The sequence below is a fragment of the Artibeus jamaicensis genome, unplaced genomic scaffold, assembly GCF_021234435.1.
Source record: "Artibeus jamaicensis isolate MK-2021 breed Jamaican fruit bat unplaced genomic scaffold, CSHL_Jam_final contig_585, whole genome shotgun sequence".
NCBI lineage: Eukaryota > Metazoa > Chordata > Mammalia > Chiroptera > Phyllostomidae > Artibeus > Artibeus jamaicensis.
The window spans coordinates 19,031,431-19,049,581 of record NW_026521894.1 but is presented as its reverse complement, the minus strand read 5'-3'; the positions used below and the strand labels follow the sequence as shown (position 1 = coordinate 19,049,581).

Sequence of the window (18,151 nt, the reverse complement as noted above, 5' to 3'; positions counted from 1 at the left end):
TACTTACCTCACCATCAGACTTTTTTTCCTTCTAACACTTCACAATTCAGTAAAGTAGAAATTCCAGAAATTATCTAGAAATACAATTGTGGTCTGATCAGTACTGGGTGTCAACTATCTCTTCCCTTAATTTTGGAAAGAGATTCTTAATTTTGCATTCTTAGACCTCATAATAGTTCATGTATTGATTTCCAGGAATCTACAAACCCTCTTAAGATTGTGTTCAAGATGTTGTGGGGTTTGCATATGTATATACATATCTTTTAACAGACTCTTAAAGGAATAAAACCCAAAAGAAGATTCAACATCTACTAAAGACTGTTTAAATTAATGTACTCTGTAGTATTAGGTTTTGGGAAACAGTCCCTCAGAATATTGACCAATACTGAGCTTAGTTTCTGCTAAAAGCTGTTCATCTTTTCATATGTGTTGCCACAAACCCATAACCCCCTACTGTATACCGTTGTAATTACCTAAACCACACTAACCCAATTAATGCTGGTGTAATTAATTCTTTAATCTCAGTCTAAGACCTAACAGTTTTACCTATTCAATTTTATTTTATTAGATAATTCTAAAACCTATAATATTATGATTCTAACAATACCTGCTAGAAGATTAAGTCGATATGTATTTACGTTAATCCTTTTTCTTCCCTGCAGGTCGAAAGTTTAAAAAGTTCAATAAAGTCCGAGTTATGAGAGCACTAGATGCTGTGGCTCACCCACAGCAGGTGGGCATTCCTAATGAAAACCAAGCCCTAAGCCAGAGAATTACTTTTTCACCATGTCCAGAGTTACAGTTCATCCCCTCACTGATCAAACTGCTCACAAGCATTGAGCCAGATATGATCTACGCAGGACATGACAACAGCAAACCAGACACCTCCAGTTCCTTGCTGACTAGTCTTAATCAACTAGGCGAGAGACAACTTCTTTCCGTCGTCAAGTGGTCCAAAGCACTGCCAGGTAAGAATCCTTTGTAAATTGTAGCACATAATAAAATCTTTACTATGTTTGTTGTGCTAGTCGATTGTTAAATAAAAGTCTGTGCAGTAAATTAACTGCAATGTGAAACATGTAACTATAGTACGTGTTATAGCAGTTCAAAGTATTTATCTAGGATCCTAGATTATCTGCAATTTGTCTAGGACCCTACTATGAGCTATGGAGATAAAACAGATGTCGATGACTCTCTGAGTCCTATTAATGAGTCAAGAATTACATACACCAAATAGTTAAAAAGAGCACAACTTTATGTGTTCAGCAACAGACATTCTGCATAGTAGTTCAGAGAAAGACAAATTGACCATCTACTTAGAAATGTCTTATTCATTGTAAACCCTAATTTGACCAGGCTAAATGGGTTGAAAATAAAACTCAATGGATCTACCATACAACAAATTAAAATAGTACTCAGAACATAGCAGGATATCTACAGGCAATTGAGAAGCAAAATTCCTCAACATAAATAAATAATTTTGACAGAGAAAAATGAACCTTCAGTCATTATTTTCCCTAATTTATACCCAAGCAAAGGAGGTGCCAGTTAGAATTCAAATTACATCATCACATAAAGGATCTCAGTCCCATAAGCTATTTCTGCTCCCTGAGCACCACTTTATAGGAGGTAAGAGGCTGAAAACATTACAAGGACACAGTTCTCACCTGATTAAACCTTAGACAGCAGAGCCAGGAGAAAATGTGAGTAGTAACTGCTTGTAGGTGTTAATCCCATAGTTAGAAATAGGACTTTTTACAATGACATTCTCTTTACATCAGTAAATACTCCTTTAGACCAATTTATTTTTTCTAATATCTGATCAAGAATTAAACATATTATGTCATTTTAGTCTCCATGTACATTCAATAGCCTTTTAAAAATATAATTTCTTCCCAATTTCCCTTAATATATTTTTCAATGATTATTCTGCCTGAAAAGGTTGAAACACAATGAATGAATCATTATTGAAAATTCAAGGTTACATGAAACACAAAGAAAAAAAAAGATGTCTGGTTGTTGAATACCATTTGGAAAATACACGTTGAGAAAAGTTAATAAAATTCATTCTTTTAATGGAGATAATTTTATAGAAAAATCAAATGCCAGGTTCTTATTAGCACTGGTGTTGCTGAAAGGCCTTAGGTGTAACATTTATTTTCTATTAGTTTTGGATGTTCAAAACTTACAGTAAAGTACTTATCAGGTTTGATAGATCTTTGTTAACTAAAAATGTTACAATAGAATTAAATTTTTCTTTTTAAAAATAAGTTTAAATGTATAGTAACTTTTCATAGTTTTTCTGTTATTTAGAAAAGATAATTTCTTTGATTTTTGTTAATATTTCTTTTGTTGGTATTTGGAGGTTCTTTACTGCTTAAACAGTGAAGATCCTGCTATCGGCACAGTTAGAAAATAACCAGCTTTGGTTTAAAAGATAATTTTTATTCACTTTGGATAAAAACTAAGTGAACTTTTCAAGTTAAAAGCCTGTTATCTGTCAAGATTTTTAACCTCTTCACACCCTAAAAAAAAGTGAAAGGAAATATTTACATTTAATTTGGTGGCACCTTTTTTAATGTTGTATAATGTAATTTATGGGTGAGTAAATAGGAACAATGGCATTGCCCCTCATTACTGTTTCCATTAACTGAATAATAATAAAAGCATTAAGATTATCAAAGTATTGTGTGCCACATAATCTTTTAAACAGTATCTGCATAGCTTGTATTCTGGGAGTAACACAAATGAATGAAAGATGAAAATGGTTAATGAACCAGAGTGAATAGATGTGGATGGACATACGTATGTAAAGTAATATGGTATCATTAGCTACTCAAAACCTTTCAGTTGACTTAAAACCAGAATACAGGTTTTATTCCCTTGACTCACTCAATAAATGTTTATTATGTACCTGCTATGTGCAAGACCTGACAATTAAGCAATGGTATTAGAAAGAGAAGCCAGAGGTGTGTGCTCATGGTGTGAATGCATTTTGACAGAGCACATCCTGGAATCTGGTCATCAGTTTTGCACATAAGAGAAACTTACTTTATCCAGTCACTCACATGCTTGTTTTATTTTTTTAAAGGCAGTTAACATACAATAGTACATTAAGTGTAATATTGTACAACAATATTAGGTGTACAACACAATGATTAGACACTGATATACCTTATGAACTGATTGCCATAACATGTCTGGTACCCATCTGGCACCACACATAGTTATTACAGTATTATTGATTATATTTGATATGTAGTACTTTATATCCTGTGACAATTAAAAATTTTTTTAAATATATTTTTTAGAGAGAAGAGAAGGGAGGGAGAAACAGGGGGAGAGAAACATTAATGTGAGAGAGAAACATTGATTGGTTGCCTCTCACATACCCCCAACTGGGGGCCTGGCCTGCAATCCAGGCATGTGCCCTGACTCAAAATTGAACTAATGACTTTTCAATTTGTAGGCTGGCATTCAACCCACTCAGCCACACCAGCCAGAGCATCCCATGACTATTTTTATAACTGGCAGTTTGTACTTCTAAATCTCTGAAAATTTTCAGCATTGCCCCCCACCCTCCTATCTGGCAATTGTCAGTTTGTTCTCTGTATGTATGAGTTTGTTGTTGTTTTGCTTTGTTTGTTCATTAAGTTTATTTTTTAGATTCCACATGTAAGGGAAATTATATGGTATTTGTCATTTTCTGTCTGACATTTCATTTAACATAGTACCTCCTAGGTCTATGTATCCATATTGTCACAAATGGCAATATTTTACTCTTTTTTATGGCTGAGTAATATTCCATGGTCAATATATACCATGTTTTCCTTATCCATTAATATATTGATTGGTGTCTTAGTTGTTTCCATGTCTTGACTATTGAAAGTAATGCAGCATTGAACACGGGAGTGCATATAACTTTTTATTTATTTTAATTATATGTTATTGATTATGCTGTTACACTTGTCCCAATTTTTCCCCTTTGCCCCCCTCCACCCAGCACCCACCTCTCTTTCAGGTACTCCCCACACTTTTGTTCATGTTCATGGGTCATGTGTATAAGTTCTTTGGCTACTCCATTTCCTATACTGTACTTTACATTCCCATACCTATTCTGTAACTACCTATTTGTACTTAATCCCCTCAACTCTTCACCCATTCATCCACATTCCACTCCCATCTCGCACCCATCAAAATGCTCTCAGTATCCAGGATTCTGTCTCTGTTCTTCTTGTTTGCTTAATTTGTTTTTTAGTTTCAATCGTTGATATTTATTTGTTGCCACTTTATTGTTCACAGTTTTGATCTTCTTTTTCTTAAATAACTCCCTTGAACATTTCATATAATAATGATTTGGTGATGATGAACTCTAATTTTTTATTTGTCTGGGAAGCTCTTTATCTGCCCTTCAATTCTAAATGATAGCTTTACTAGGTAGAGCAATGTTGGTTGTAGGTCTCTGCTTTTCATGACTTTGGATATTTCTTTCCAATTCTTCCTATCCTGCAAAGTTTCTTTTGAGAAATCAGCTGACAGACTTATGGGAACTCCCCTGTAGATAACTAACTGCTTTCCTCTTGCTGCTTTTAAGATTCTCTATCTTTAACATTTAGCATTTTAATTATGCTATATCTTGGAGTGAGCCTCTTTGCATTTATCTCTTTTGGAACTCTCTGTGCTTCCTCTATTTCATCACCAAATTAGCGAACTTTTCTTTTATTACTTTTTCAAATAGATTTCCAATTTCTTGCTCTTTCTCTTCTTCTGACACCCGTATGATGCAAATATGGAACACTTGAGGTTGTCTGAGGGACTCCTTACACTAGCCTTGTTTTTCTGGGTTCTTTTTTCTTCTTATTGTTCTGATTGGTTGTTTCTTGCTTCCTTATGTTGCAAATCGTTGACTTGATTTTCAGCTTCATCCATTGTACTGTTGTTTCCCTGTAAATTGTTCTTTAATTCAATTAGTGTACCTTTCATTTCTCTCTGGATCTTTCTTATGCGTTCGAGGTCCTCACTAAGTTTCTTGAGCATCCTTATAAACAGTGTTTTCAACTCTACATCTGATAGATTGCTTTTCTCCATTTTGTTTGGTTCTTTTTCTGAAGTTTTGATATTTTAATTTGGGCCGTGTTTCTCTGCCTCTTCATTTGACAGCATCCCTATGTTTGTTTCTGTGTATTAGGTGGAGCTTCTATGACTTTCTGTCTTGGTAGCATGGCCTAATGTAGTAGGTGTCCTGTAGGGTCCAGTAACACAGCCCCCCTATCACCAAACTGGGTACTCAAGATGTTCCCTTCATGTGGGCTGACTACATCCTCCTCTTGTAGTTGAGCCTTCATTGCATTTGGAAGATTAATGGAAGGTACTTACCCAGGCCACTTGCTTGCAAGTACTGGCTTTGACCACTGACCACCAACATTAGCCCTTCATAGAGGATCAGCTGTGAATAGGCAGAATTGTAGTGCTCCAACGTGGTCTGTACCTGTCCGTTCGGTGCACAGGCTCTGGGGTATCCCAGGTGGTGTAGGCCAAGATCTACTGCCACTTATTTTCTGCCTGGGGCCATGCTGCATGGACTATAAAGCAATCTCCAAATTGCTGCTAGTTCTGCTAGACTTAGAGGTTTCCAGGTGAATCCAAGCTCTGAACCTAGGCTGCTGCTGCTAGTGCCAGGCCTGGGGGCACTCGACAAGAGGTATGGGAGCTGGGGTCTTGCTGAGGCTGTCTGTTGCTTGTGTGAGAGTATTTAGGAAGTTGTGAAGAATGAGCTGAGACCAGCCATTCATATGGAAAAGCCACTGCTAATCAGTTGGATGAGTCCATAAGTTGGGTGTGCCAGACACTCAGGGGATCTCCAGGGCAGAGCAAACAGTGTTAGCCAGGTAGATGGACTCTTAGATATACCACCTGCCTGCCAGCTGTATTCCTATGTAGGGGAGGGTTCAGGAAAGGATCAGTGGCCTCTGTCCCCTTTCTCTTTGGGAGAAAACTGTCCTCCAGCTCTCACCTTGATGCTGGACACAAACTTCAGTTTCTCCCTGTATGCCACTGGTGCCTTTCAAGCTGCTAATCCAGTGGCAAACCTCAGAGGATGTGAGTCTGATTAAGTCCATGTGAGGTTTCTTTAGGAGGAACGGCTTAGAAGTTTCTATGTAGTAGGTAGAACTTCTTTGACTCTGTGTCTTGGCAGCATAGCCTAATGTAGTAGGTGTCATGTAGGGCTCAGTTGCACAGCCTCCCACATCCCCCAGCTGAGTTCTCAAGGTGCACCCTCCATGTGAGCTGAGTATTCCTTTCTCTTGTAGATGAGTCTTGATTTCTGTCAGCAGCTCAGTGAGAAGGATTTACCCAGTCCAGGTAACTGGTAAACTAGCTGTGACCCCTGTCCAGCAACCACCTTCCTCCATGGCTTGTGGAGTGGTTGGGTGGTGCCCTGACTTGGTCTGTAACTGTCCACTGGGTGTGCAAGATCTCGCATTTCCAGGTAGTGCAGGCCAAGATTAGTCTCCACTTGTGTTCTGTCTAGGGTCCCTTGGCATAAGCTATGAAGTGATCTGCAGATGTCTTCTGCTCATGCTGGGCCTGGGGCCACTCAGAAAGAGGTACAGGGGCTGGGCTCAGCTCGTGCTTTTTGAGCAGGTTTAGGAAGGACTGAAGCCTATGACTGGCCCAGCCCTTCATGTGGAAAATCCACTGTTACCAGCTTGGGCTGGCCTGTAAGTTGGATGGTGTGGACCCTTAGGTAATCATCAGAATAGGGCTTACTGTGTGAGCCAGGTTGATGAAGATTCAAATATGGTGCTGCTGCACTGTGGCTCTGTGTACAGAGGGCTCAGAAAAGGCACAATGCCCACTGTCTGCAGTTCTGTCTGGGAGGGGGCTGTACCCCAGATCTTTCTGTGATGCGAGACACTTCAGTTCCTTCCTGTGTGCCACTGGTGCCCTTCAAGCTTCTGCCCAAGTGCTGAAGCCCAGATGGAGTGAGTCTAAGTAAGTTCATGTGCAGTGGGAGGCCCTTTAAGAGGAGAGGCCTGAGAATCCTGCAGTTTCTTCTGCCAACCCAACCCCCACTGGCTTTTACAGCTAGAAATTATGGGGACTTATCTTTGGGGCCTCAGAACCCATGGCTGGGTGGTCTGGTGTGGGGCTGGAATCCCTTGCTCCTGGGATATCAGTCTTTCCCATCCACCACACATGGTTGCGGGACCTGCCCATTCTGCATCTCCGCATCTCCAACCCTCTCTCCCTCCCACCCTTCTGTGTGAATGTGGTTTGTTTAATTCCTTGGTTTTCAGACTTCCATGCAGATTGATTTTCTGATAGTTCTAAGTGATATTGGTACTATAGTTTAGCTGAAATTTTGCTGTGGTTGTATGAGGAAGCGAGCTGTGTTTACCTGTGCTGCCATCTTGACTAAAAGTCCAGTCTTTTAAAACTTATTGAGACTTCTTTGTGGTCCAGCATGTCTATCCTGGAAAATGTTCCATGTACACTTGAAAAGAATGTATATTCTGCTGTTTTGTGGTGGAATGTTCTGTATGTATCCATTAGACTTCTGATCTAACATGTCTTGTAAAGATGCAGTCTCTGTTGATTTTCTTTCTGAATGCTCTGTTTGTTGATCTAAGTGTATTCTTAAAGTCCCCTACTATTATTGTATAATGTCGATCTCTTTCTTTATGTCTGTTAATATTTGCTTTATGTATTTAGGTGGTCTTATGTTGGGTACATAGATGTTTACACGAGTTATCTCCTTTGTTGGATTGCTCGGTTCATCATTATGTAATGCTCTTTTTTCTCTCTTGTTACAGGCTTTGTTTTAAAGTCTGTTTTGTCTGATGTAAGTATTGTCACTGTAGCTTTCGTTTCATTTCTGTTTATGTGAAATATCTTTTTCTATCCCTTCACTTGCAGTCTTTGTGAGTTTCTTTTAGGCAGGATATGGGTGCTCTTTCTTTATATCATAAGCCACCCTATGTCTTTTAGTTGGATCATTTGATCCATTTACATTTAAAGTAATTATTAGTTAATAATAAGACAGGTATGTAGTTATTGCCATTTTATTAATTTTTTACTTGCACAACAATAAGAACCTGTGGTTCTTCTTGGTTCCTTTCTTTTTTTCTGGCTTTCTTGAACTATGGTGACTTTCTGTAGTTTATGCTTGGATTTCTTTCTCTTTACTTTTTGTGTGTCTATTGTAGGTTTTTGGTTTATGGTTATCATGTGTATCATATATACCAATCTATTGCAGTCCATCATAACAATCTGTTTTAAGTTGATGGAAGCTTAAGTTTGAATACATTCTAAAATCACTACATTTTTTACTCAGCCCCCCACAAGTATGATTTTTGTGATCATATTTACCTCTTCTGTGTATGTGTATCCCTTCATTTATTATTGCGTTTACACATGACGTTACTATTTTTGTCTCCTAACCTTTGCATTAGCTTTATAATTGGTTGATTCACTACTTTCACTAAGTGTTTGACTTTTTTAGTGAGATTTTTTCCTTTCCTATGTTTTTTATTTTCAGTTTGGCCTTTTATTTTTTATATTTAAAGTCCTTTTAACATTTCTTGTGCTTCTGGTTTCTTGTGATGTACTCCTTACCTTTTGCTTGTCTGTGAAATTCTGTCTCTCCTTAAAGTCTAAATAATTACTTTGCTACATAGAGTTTTCTTGGTTATAGGTTTTTCCCATTCATGACTTTGGATATATAATGCCAATCCCTTCTGGCCTCCAAAGTTTCTGTTGAAAATGAGCTGACAGTCACGTAGGAGCTTCCATGTATGTAACTAGCTGCTTTTCTCTTGCTGCTGTTATGATTCTTTCTTTGTCTTTAATACTTTGCATTTTAATGGTAATATGTCTTGATGTTGCTCTCTTTGAATTCATCTTGTTTGAGACTTTGTTTCTTGGATTTGTACTATATGTCTATTTCCTTCACCAGGTTTCTGAAATGTTTTAGTCATTATTGCTTAAAATATGTTTCAATATCTTTCTTTCTCCCTTCTTCTTTTGGGAGTGTTGGTAACTTGATGTGCCAGAGGTCCCTTAAACTATCCTCATTTTTCTTTTTGCTATTTTTAAATTCTGTATTGCTGATTCATTCTTCTGGTTCATCTAATCTGTTGTGGATTCCCTCAACTGTCTTTTTCAATTCAGTTATTGTATTATTCATTTCTTATTCATCATTTTTATATTGTCTATCTCTATCTCTTTGTTCCAGTTCTCACTGAGTTCATCTATTTTCTTCAGTTCTTTGAGCATCTTTGTTACCAATGTTTTGAACTCTACTTAGTGTATTGCTTGTCTCCATTTTGTCTCATTCTTTTTTCTGGAGTTTTGATCCTATATTTTCATGTGGGATATGTATTTCACCTCATTTTCGTAGTTCTGTGTAGTTATTGGGTAGGTGTGCTACATCTCCTAGGCTTGAAAGGATGGTCTTACAAGAAGGTGTCCTATGGAGTCCAGTAGTGCAATACCCCTGGTAACCTGAGCCAGGCACTGAAGGTGTGTTTTCTGTGCACTCCTGTTATAATTAGACTTGACTGCTGCTTGATCTTTAGAAAGTGAGACTGACCTTCAGGCTGACTGTCTGTGAGGGGTTGCTATGACTACATGGGATGAGCTGTTGTGTGAGAGCTGACTCTAAGAAGTGGAATTCTCCACTTTAACAGAGCTCTAGTGCCATCCATGGTTGCTATTCTGGGGTCTCAGTTGTGCAGCTGCTTGGATGGGCCTTTGGTGCAGTCTCAAGCCAGCCACTGGATGTGTGGAGTCCAGAGTACCTGGTCAGGGGCTCATGTGGGGACTAAGGTCAGCTGCTGCCTTTGCTGAGTTTGGGGCTGCTTGGGAGGAGCTATGACACGATCTACAGTTTGTTGCTGCTTGTGCCAGGCTTGAAGGGTCTTGGTAGAACTATAGTCTAAGCCAAGTCTTCCAGCCACTTGTACCAGTCTTGGGGCAGCTTAGTTGGAGCTACCTTGCAAGCTGAGACTGGCTGCCACTTGTGACATGCTCGGAGGCTTTTGGTGAGAACTACAGTGCAAGTGGAGGTCAGCTACCACTTGTAGGAGGTTTGGGAGCCTTTGGTGTGCTACATGAGGCTGGCTGCTACTTTTGTTGGGTTTGCAGGCCACCGGAAGATGCTCTGAGTGGGCGACCAGGTTGAGTAGAGCAGTGTCTCAGGGAGATGCCAGGGCTGGGCAATTGTGTAGACTGGGCAAGTGGTGCCAGGTTAATGGACAGTGACAAATTTTGCACTGGCTTTCACAGGGTCATCTGGGTGGGAAGAGAGCTGAGCAAAAGAACAATGGTGCCTGCCAGTGCTTCTGTATCCAAAGAGTTCTCCTGATCCTGCCCCATCCACCCCTGATCTTAAAGTTAGTCAATTTACTTGTTCCTATATGACACGGGTGTTTGTAGAACTGCTGCCCCTGCCCTGGAACGTGGAGAGAGTAACTAAGTGTGTGACCCCTTTAGTAGCAGTGTCTCAATTTCCCGCAGCCTTTTGTCTCTCTGCTGTCTTGACTCTGTCTGAATCTCCATTCACTCACAGGTGATCGCTCTGTGAGAGATGGACTTTGTTAAATGAAGTGGACTAACACAACAGGATGTCTGTGTACTTATTTTAGTCCAAAAGGAGGTACTGCTAGGAAAATATGTTGGAAATTCAGATCATCCTTTCACAATAAGAAAATGTATTGGGGATGTCAGATTGCAATCAGGAATGATAATCATAAAAAAGGTGACAGCATGCATAAGGGCCCTGGGACACATCTGCAGGCCCCTGAGAGCATTCTTGTTGCCAAGTCATGACTTCCTCATTTCTTTTTTGTCTAGCTCTTCTATTTTCTTGGACCTGTTAGAACAATCGTGTTTATCTAACATCTCTCTCATAATATTTTAGAGATAATCTTTTTTCTATTGTTAAACAAACAAACAAATTTGACAGCCAAAACTATTTTTAAAAAGAAAGGGTTTATTTAGCCAAAGCTGGCCAGAAAAGAACTAGGTCCTGAGGCATTAAGTCTAAACCTCCAACAGCAGTGCTCAATGGAAAAGGCATGTTTTTGAAAGAATTTATACTGGCAACAGTTAAAGGGGAGGGCGGGAAAGTGTGAAATGGGGCAATTCTAGTATAGGTGCACAGTCCTTAGGGAAGAGAGAGTTACTACTTTTTTTTTTCATTTATTTATTTTTAGAGAGAGGGGAAGGGAGAAAAACATTAATGTGTAGTTGCCTCTCGTGTGCCCCCTGCTGGGGACCTGGCCTGCAACCTAGGCATATGCTCTGACTAGGAATCAAACTGCGACCCTTTGGTTTGCAGGCCCAATTTACTACTTTTGATTGGTTGTGTGCAATAGTCCTGGAAGTTTATTGCATAAGCAGGATGAGGTGGTGTCTGGCTACTTCTTTTTAACTAGCCACCTGGACAGTTCCAGCCAAGATGAAGGCATATGTAGAAACCCTTTGCTTCCTCACACAACCAAACGGAGGATAATAACCAATCTAAAATCAATAAAAGAGCAGAAGCTCCAGAAAATCAAACTTCATAGAACTCCAAGAACCACGGAATTAAAGAAACAGTCAAACAGAGCAAGCAGATTGGTAAGGTGGCAGACTGAGAGAACCCGCAGCAAGGCAGCAGGCTGCGAGGGTGGGGCTGACTTAGGGGGCAACTGAGACTCAGAGCTGGCTGTGGACTGTGGTGGTTGCCTTGGTGGGAGAAACTCCCAGTCTCACATGAGAGTTCATTGGAAAGTGGGCTAGAGTCAAGCAGGCAAGCTGCACTGTTCCCTTTCTGGCCCCTCCCCCACAAGCAGCACAGCAAGGAGGGTTGCCCTGCCCAGGTGGCACCTAAAGCCCTGCCCCTTACAACCTAACAGGTGCCATGAACAAAGAAATATGGCCCAAACAAAAGAACAGAGCAAAACTTCAGAAAGAGAGCTAAGCAATGAGGAGATTGCCAGTTTAGCTGATGGAGAATTTAAAGCCCTAGTCATCAAAATGCTCACAGAACTGATTGAGCTTGGTTGAAAAATGAAAGAACAAATGAAAGATACCCAAAATGAAACAAAGCAAAATATTTGGGGAAGCAACAGTGACAGGAAGGAAACCAGGGCTCAAAGCAACAATTTGGAACAAAAGGAAGAAATAACATCCAACCAGAACAGAATGAAGAAACAAGAATCCAAAAAATGAAGAGAGACTTTTGAACCTCTGGGACAATTTGAAATTTTCCAATATTCGAATTATAGTGGTTCCAGAAGGAGAAGAACAATAGCAAGAAGTTGAAAACTTATTTGAACAAATAATGAAGGAAAACTTCCCCAATCTGTCAAAGGAAAGAGACTTCCAGGAAGTCCAGGAATCCCAGAGAGTCCCAAAGAAGGTGGACCCAAGGAGGAACACACCAAGGCACATCATCATTAAGTTACCCAAGATTAAACATAAAGAGAAAATCCTAGAAGAAGCAAGGGGAAAGGAGAGAGTTACCTACAAAGGAGTACCCATAAGGGTATCAACTGACTTCTCAAAAGAAAACTTGCAGGCAAGAAGTAGCTGGAAAGAAGTATTTGAAGTCATGAAAGGCAGCAATACGTCCTATATCCAAGATTACTCTATACAGCAAAGCTGTCGTTTAGAATAGAAGGGCAGATAAAATGCTTCCCAGATAAGGTCAAGTTGAAGAAGTTCATCATCACCAAGCCCTTATTATATGAAACATGAAAGGGACTTATCTAAGAAAAAGAGGATAAAAATATGAACAGTAAAATGACAACAAACTCACAACTATCAACAAATGAACCTTAAAAAAAAGGAAAGAAAGGAAAACAAAAACTAAGCAAACAACTAGAACAGGAACAGAATCAGAGAAATGGACATCACGTGGAGGGATTTCAGTGGGGAGGGGGGAGGGAGGAATAGGGAGGTAGGTACAGGGAATAAGAAGCATAATGCCTACCAAGACATTAAATAGATACAGAGAGGTCAAAAATGGTATAGGAAACAGAGAACTCAAAGAACTTATATGTTCGACGTATGGACATGAACTAAGGAGGGGGAATGCTGGAGGGTTGCGGGGTACAGGGTGGAGGGGGGATAAAGGGGAAAAATTGGGGTAACTCTAAGAGTATAATCAATAAAATCTACTTTAAAAATAAATAAATAATTAGCCACCTGGAAGTTGATTTAGAGCTCTAACATATTCAGGAATGTGAGCGGTCTATTAGTTGTCCTGCAGCTACTAATTAGTTTATAACTCTTGTCTCTTTCTTCCATTTCTGGCCCTCTGTAGTTTAACTCAGGGCATCTCAGAATTTTTCTCTTGCCACTATTTCATGGACACTTGAAAGATATTTCAGCCTCATGACAGCACATTTATAAATGGCCTGTGTGGATACATTGCATCTTCTGACAAATTACATTTATATATGAATGATTTTACATAGATTTTTTGCTGCAATGTCAATAGGTAACATTTTCTTATTTGGAGAGTAAAGCAACACAATATTTGCAAAATTTTAAAAATTAAAGAAAACATATTTTTTCTATTAAGTCACTTTCTATCCTCTAGGATAGATAAGATACCCAAACAACTATTGTGAAGGTGACAAAAGATACATATATAAAGAAAATGGGGAAAGAAGAACATTTTTGGCTTCAGGGACTAGAGAAGGTTTGAGACAAGGTGTCAGTTAAATTGTACCTTCAAAAAGAAATGAAACCTTTATAACTCCTAATAAGAAGAGAAAGCATTCCAGATAGAAGGATTAGTGTGGCTGATGACGTGAAATAGGAAAAGCAGTTTGGTGAATAATGAATTAGTCAAGCATAAGAATGGTCCTGAACTTTTTTAAATATGAGGGTTCCTTAATAACAGAAAAAGTATTACAACGGTTTTAATAGCTGCTGATTGAGAAAATCCATTTGTGCGTATGGTTTCTCAAACATGACTACGATAAGTACTACTTTCCTGGGGGTTTTATCACCCAAGTTAAAAAAAAAACACTGAGAATAAATTTATATTGGAGAGAGTGGCAGAAAGTAAATTCAGAAGCATCAGTTATGGGCTGATAGCAGTCTTACAAGTCAGGGTAGACTTCGGAAATTTTGTCTTGATTCTTTCATTTATTTGGTAAAAAAAATCTATTCAGTTCAGTGCTTTGTCATTTTTAACACTGCATTTTTAAATAAATACTTCTTGGTTTCAGCCAGACTACTTGCAGTCATCAGTTTCAGAAGATTGAATCAGTCCTTTGCCACATTTTCTGCCTTTGAAGCATGCCAAAATATCTTTTGGGTCAGCGACAACCATTGTATTTGAGACAAAGGATTTTTTTTTCTTTCTTCCCAAATAAAATGAATAAATCAAATTGCTTCCTCTATAGAAGTGATGGTAAAAAAGTTAGATTAGACTTTAGGAGTAAAGTTAGGCTTTAATAATACTTTATGAAACTTTCAAAAATGATTTTTCTAAGATCTTATTCTAGTGAAATTATTTTTGCCAATGCTAACAAAATGATTACCAAATCAAATACGTACTGTCAACCCTTACCAAATTGACATGCCTCTTGAGGCCATTGATAAAAACCATTTCTCGCTGACACTCTTCCTTTGGCAGTCATTGCTCCCCATCTGGGTACATACATTCCCTCAATTTACATATTTTCTGTTTCTTGTATAGATTTATTCTTCCAGTTACACCATTAGTTTCTCACTCTACACAGTGTGAATGGACTTTTGCACAGCCTGTCTTCAACAACCATTATATTCTGATGACTGCTAAATACATAGTATCAACCCAGACCCTCTGCTGAACTTATTGGACAATGTATTTCAACTGCTAATACATTTCCACTAGGTTGAACTTCCGAGTCAGCATAAACTTATTCCATAAACCTAACAGCATTTTCTGTATCTCGAAATGGCACCTGAGATAGAATCTGGGTTCTATCCCTCAGCTCACGTTTCTCCGTCACCTCCTGTCCGATGAGTTATCAAATTCTCTCATCTCTACTAATTCACTATATAATTCATTACACATGCTGCTTCCACAGCTACTGCCCTGACTTACTTTAGGTCCTCATCATTTTTTCCTAGAATTCTGTCGTACCCACTCCTCCCCGCACACTGAGCCTATTACCACAGTTTCACACTGTCCCAAAACAATCCTCTATTCTGCCTCCAAAATCATCTTTCTAAAACAATTATAATTAATTATATTATTCTGCTTCCAGAGAAGTGTTCAGATATTATCATCCAAGGCCTTTCTGTGATTTGATTCTTGAATTTGCAACATTCCTGAATTTGCAACATTATCACAAGATTCAGTTCTCACAGTGTTCTTTGCTCTATTTCCTTTCTTTTGCTGCTTTTGTTCTCCCTATCTGGAAGCCCTTTTCTTCTCCTAAATCTTCCCCTGGCTGGTCCCCAATTTGCCTCCAGACATCCAGTCACCCATTATTTCCCCGAGGAAAATTTCCCCTAGGATAACTTCCCAGATTGAGTTAAAGGGCACCTATTCTCCCATATCACCCTTGCCTTTTTCAAACACACCACTACTACTCCGAGTTACAATTATGTTCTACATTTTTTTATCTGTCTCACCAGTGCTAAAGAGAGAAACAGCATCTGTGCAATCTTTATGCCTAGTTTCAAGCATAATGTTTCATCCCGAATAGGTGCTTAAAATTATTTATAGAAATTTAAATTATGACTTTGATATGAAAAGAACCATGCTTGCTTAGACCATTAAACATGGTCTTCGTTCTTATGTTAATGCCATCAAATATATGTCAGTGATTACACTGACTGTGCTGAAGCTCTTCTGTGCTACTCCAAGTTCCTCCTTTGTGTCAGAAGATGCTGAGGTACTTAATGCTCTGCCTTTGTTGTAGATTTTCTATTTCAATATGTGGTAGTTTCTGCAGAAGCAAAATCTATATATTTTATCAGAAATGTGGGAATAGGAGAACTAGCAGGTCAAACTGCTAGTAATCTACTGTATTCTTTTTCTAAAATTATTTTATTGTTGTTCAATTATAGTTGTCTGCATTTTCTCCCCACCACTCCCCCCACCCCAGCCAAACCCACCTCCCTCCCTTGCTTCCACCCTCCCACTTGGTTTTGTCCGTGTGTCCTTTATAGTAGTTCCTGAAAGCCCCTCCCCCCATTGTCCCCTCACCTACTCCCCTCTGGTTATTGTTAGGCTGTTCTTAATTTTTTTTTATTCTTTTTTAAAGCATTAACAATTGGACAGCTTGTAACAGTGTTCTTTCAAAAAGTTGTCAGGTCAAGCCACATAAAAGGAGAGGGTATTTTTCTTTAAAACCTATTAAACATAATTAGGGATCATCCATCACTTCTTTATGTGAAGGTTTTCATTTTGATCATCGTCTCAAATGTACTGAGTTTCCCAGATCATTATCGTCAATGGGGATTCGATCGCAGTGTTCCCGTCTCTGTTTCAGTATAAAGTAATGAATTATATTACAGTTAATTGGGAAAAAATTGCACTTCTGGATCAGGCATATTCAAGTCAATTTAACATGTTACGTGGATCACAGATAAGCTGCCTAAATGATGGAGTAAATAAAGCTCTGAGTTATATTTCATTCTGTTAAATGGAAAGAGTATACTTTCTGCTATAAATACTGATAATTTCATAAGGTTTAAGTTACTTCAGCAACATTTGTCTTTTATATTATAATAAAAATGTTTCAGAATTTCTAGTGTTTAATAATCCCAGAATGTAAAACAAACAAAAAAAGGGTAAAATAAATGCAAATATGTAAATACAAGCAAAATCTGTTTTCAAAAATGAACAAGTGAATTAACTGTTACATAATTTGGTCAGATTTTAAAAACTACTCAGAGATTAGCATATAACAAAGCCGTTCAATTAAAAAAACATAGCATAGCAGGTCAAATATTTCATTTTATATAATGATTTTCATAGAAAGTTACAACTGACTAAGAAAGGTACTGAGAATAAAAAATATATCAGTGCAGACAATAATGAAAATATGTTAATGTTTTAAGATGTCTGATTAATTAATTAGACCTAACTTGCTAAGAGTTTTATGAAATGATAATTTGTTTTGTATCTCTACTAGCACATGAAGTATATTCTAGACGCATCTGACAAGTACCCATCTGTTGGTATATAATGCATGTAGGAAATGTGTATGCAGTTCCTGCTGTTCACATGAGGATGGGACCCTGTGGAGTATATGGATGGTCCAGACACTTTCCTGCCTCCAACCCTGAGATGATTAACAGAATCAGGAGAGAAATGTCTTTTCACCCTTGAGATCTAAGAAATTAAGTTTTCTTTGGTTTTATTTTTTAAATGGTCACTTGTAGGTGGACTTCAATGGATTCTTAGGGGAACAGATGTTATTAAATAGGTTTATGGAAAGCGGTTGATGTTCTAAAACATTTGTTTTTCTCTATACCTATAACAAAATATTTTATCCACTTTCATTGTTTCAGTTACACTCAAGTACAAATAATTTCTTAACTTATATTTCTAGCTCAGATATGCCTCCATTATTCTAATTCAAATGTCCAGCTATTACCTGGAGAACCTAGAGGCCCTCAAACATATCCAAAACTTACTACTTTTGTAGCCTGTGTCTCCTTTATCATATTAATCCTGTTACCATCATCCATCATTCAAGTAAAATATTGAAAAATCTATTTGCAACGTTCTCCTCTTACCTACATGCAATCAATCACTTGCCAAATTTCTTTGATTTTATTCTTTAAATGTTTCTTTGATGCACTCTGCCCTATTGACTCCCACCTGTTGACATTTATTGGGTCTTCATCATCTCTCACCTGGGCCTTGCCAATAGCTCCCAAATTCTTTCCCTAAGTCCAGACTCATTCCCTGGGAATCACCCCCCACGTGGCTACCAAGGACCATCCATAATATAAATCATGCTATGTCCCTCTCATTGCTCCTTAATAGACATAACGACTATCCATAATGTGACCCCAGCCTATATCTCCAAACTTACGTCTTTGGCTCTCCCTCCTTTAAGTGCATCAGTACTCAGCTGGCGATGTTCCCCAGGAAGGCAGAAAGAGAATTGGAAAGAGATGGAGAGAAGACTTTGATCTTTTG

General features: G+C 38.4%; 1 protein-coding gene across 2 annotated transcripts in view; it reads left to right on the top strand.

Annotated features, from left to right (window-relative positions):
- The window catches only part of PGR (progesterone receptor), a 99,339-nt gene that overhangs the window by 65,714 nt on the left and 15,474 nt on the right, over positions 1–18,151 (top strand). Inside the window, exon 4 of one of the 2 annotated variants that reach the window (XM_037156973.2) lies at positions 663–968. The exons of the other annotated variant lie outside the window; for it this stretch is intronic. Within the exon in view, the coding sequence (XP_037012868.2) occupies positions 663–968 (306 nt within the window). The remainder of the gene's footprint in view (positions 1–662; positions 969–18,151) is intronic. 2 annotated transcript variants of the gene reach the window in all.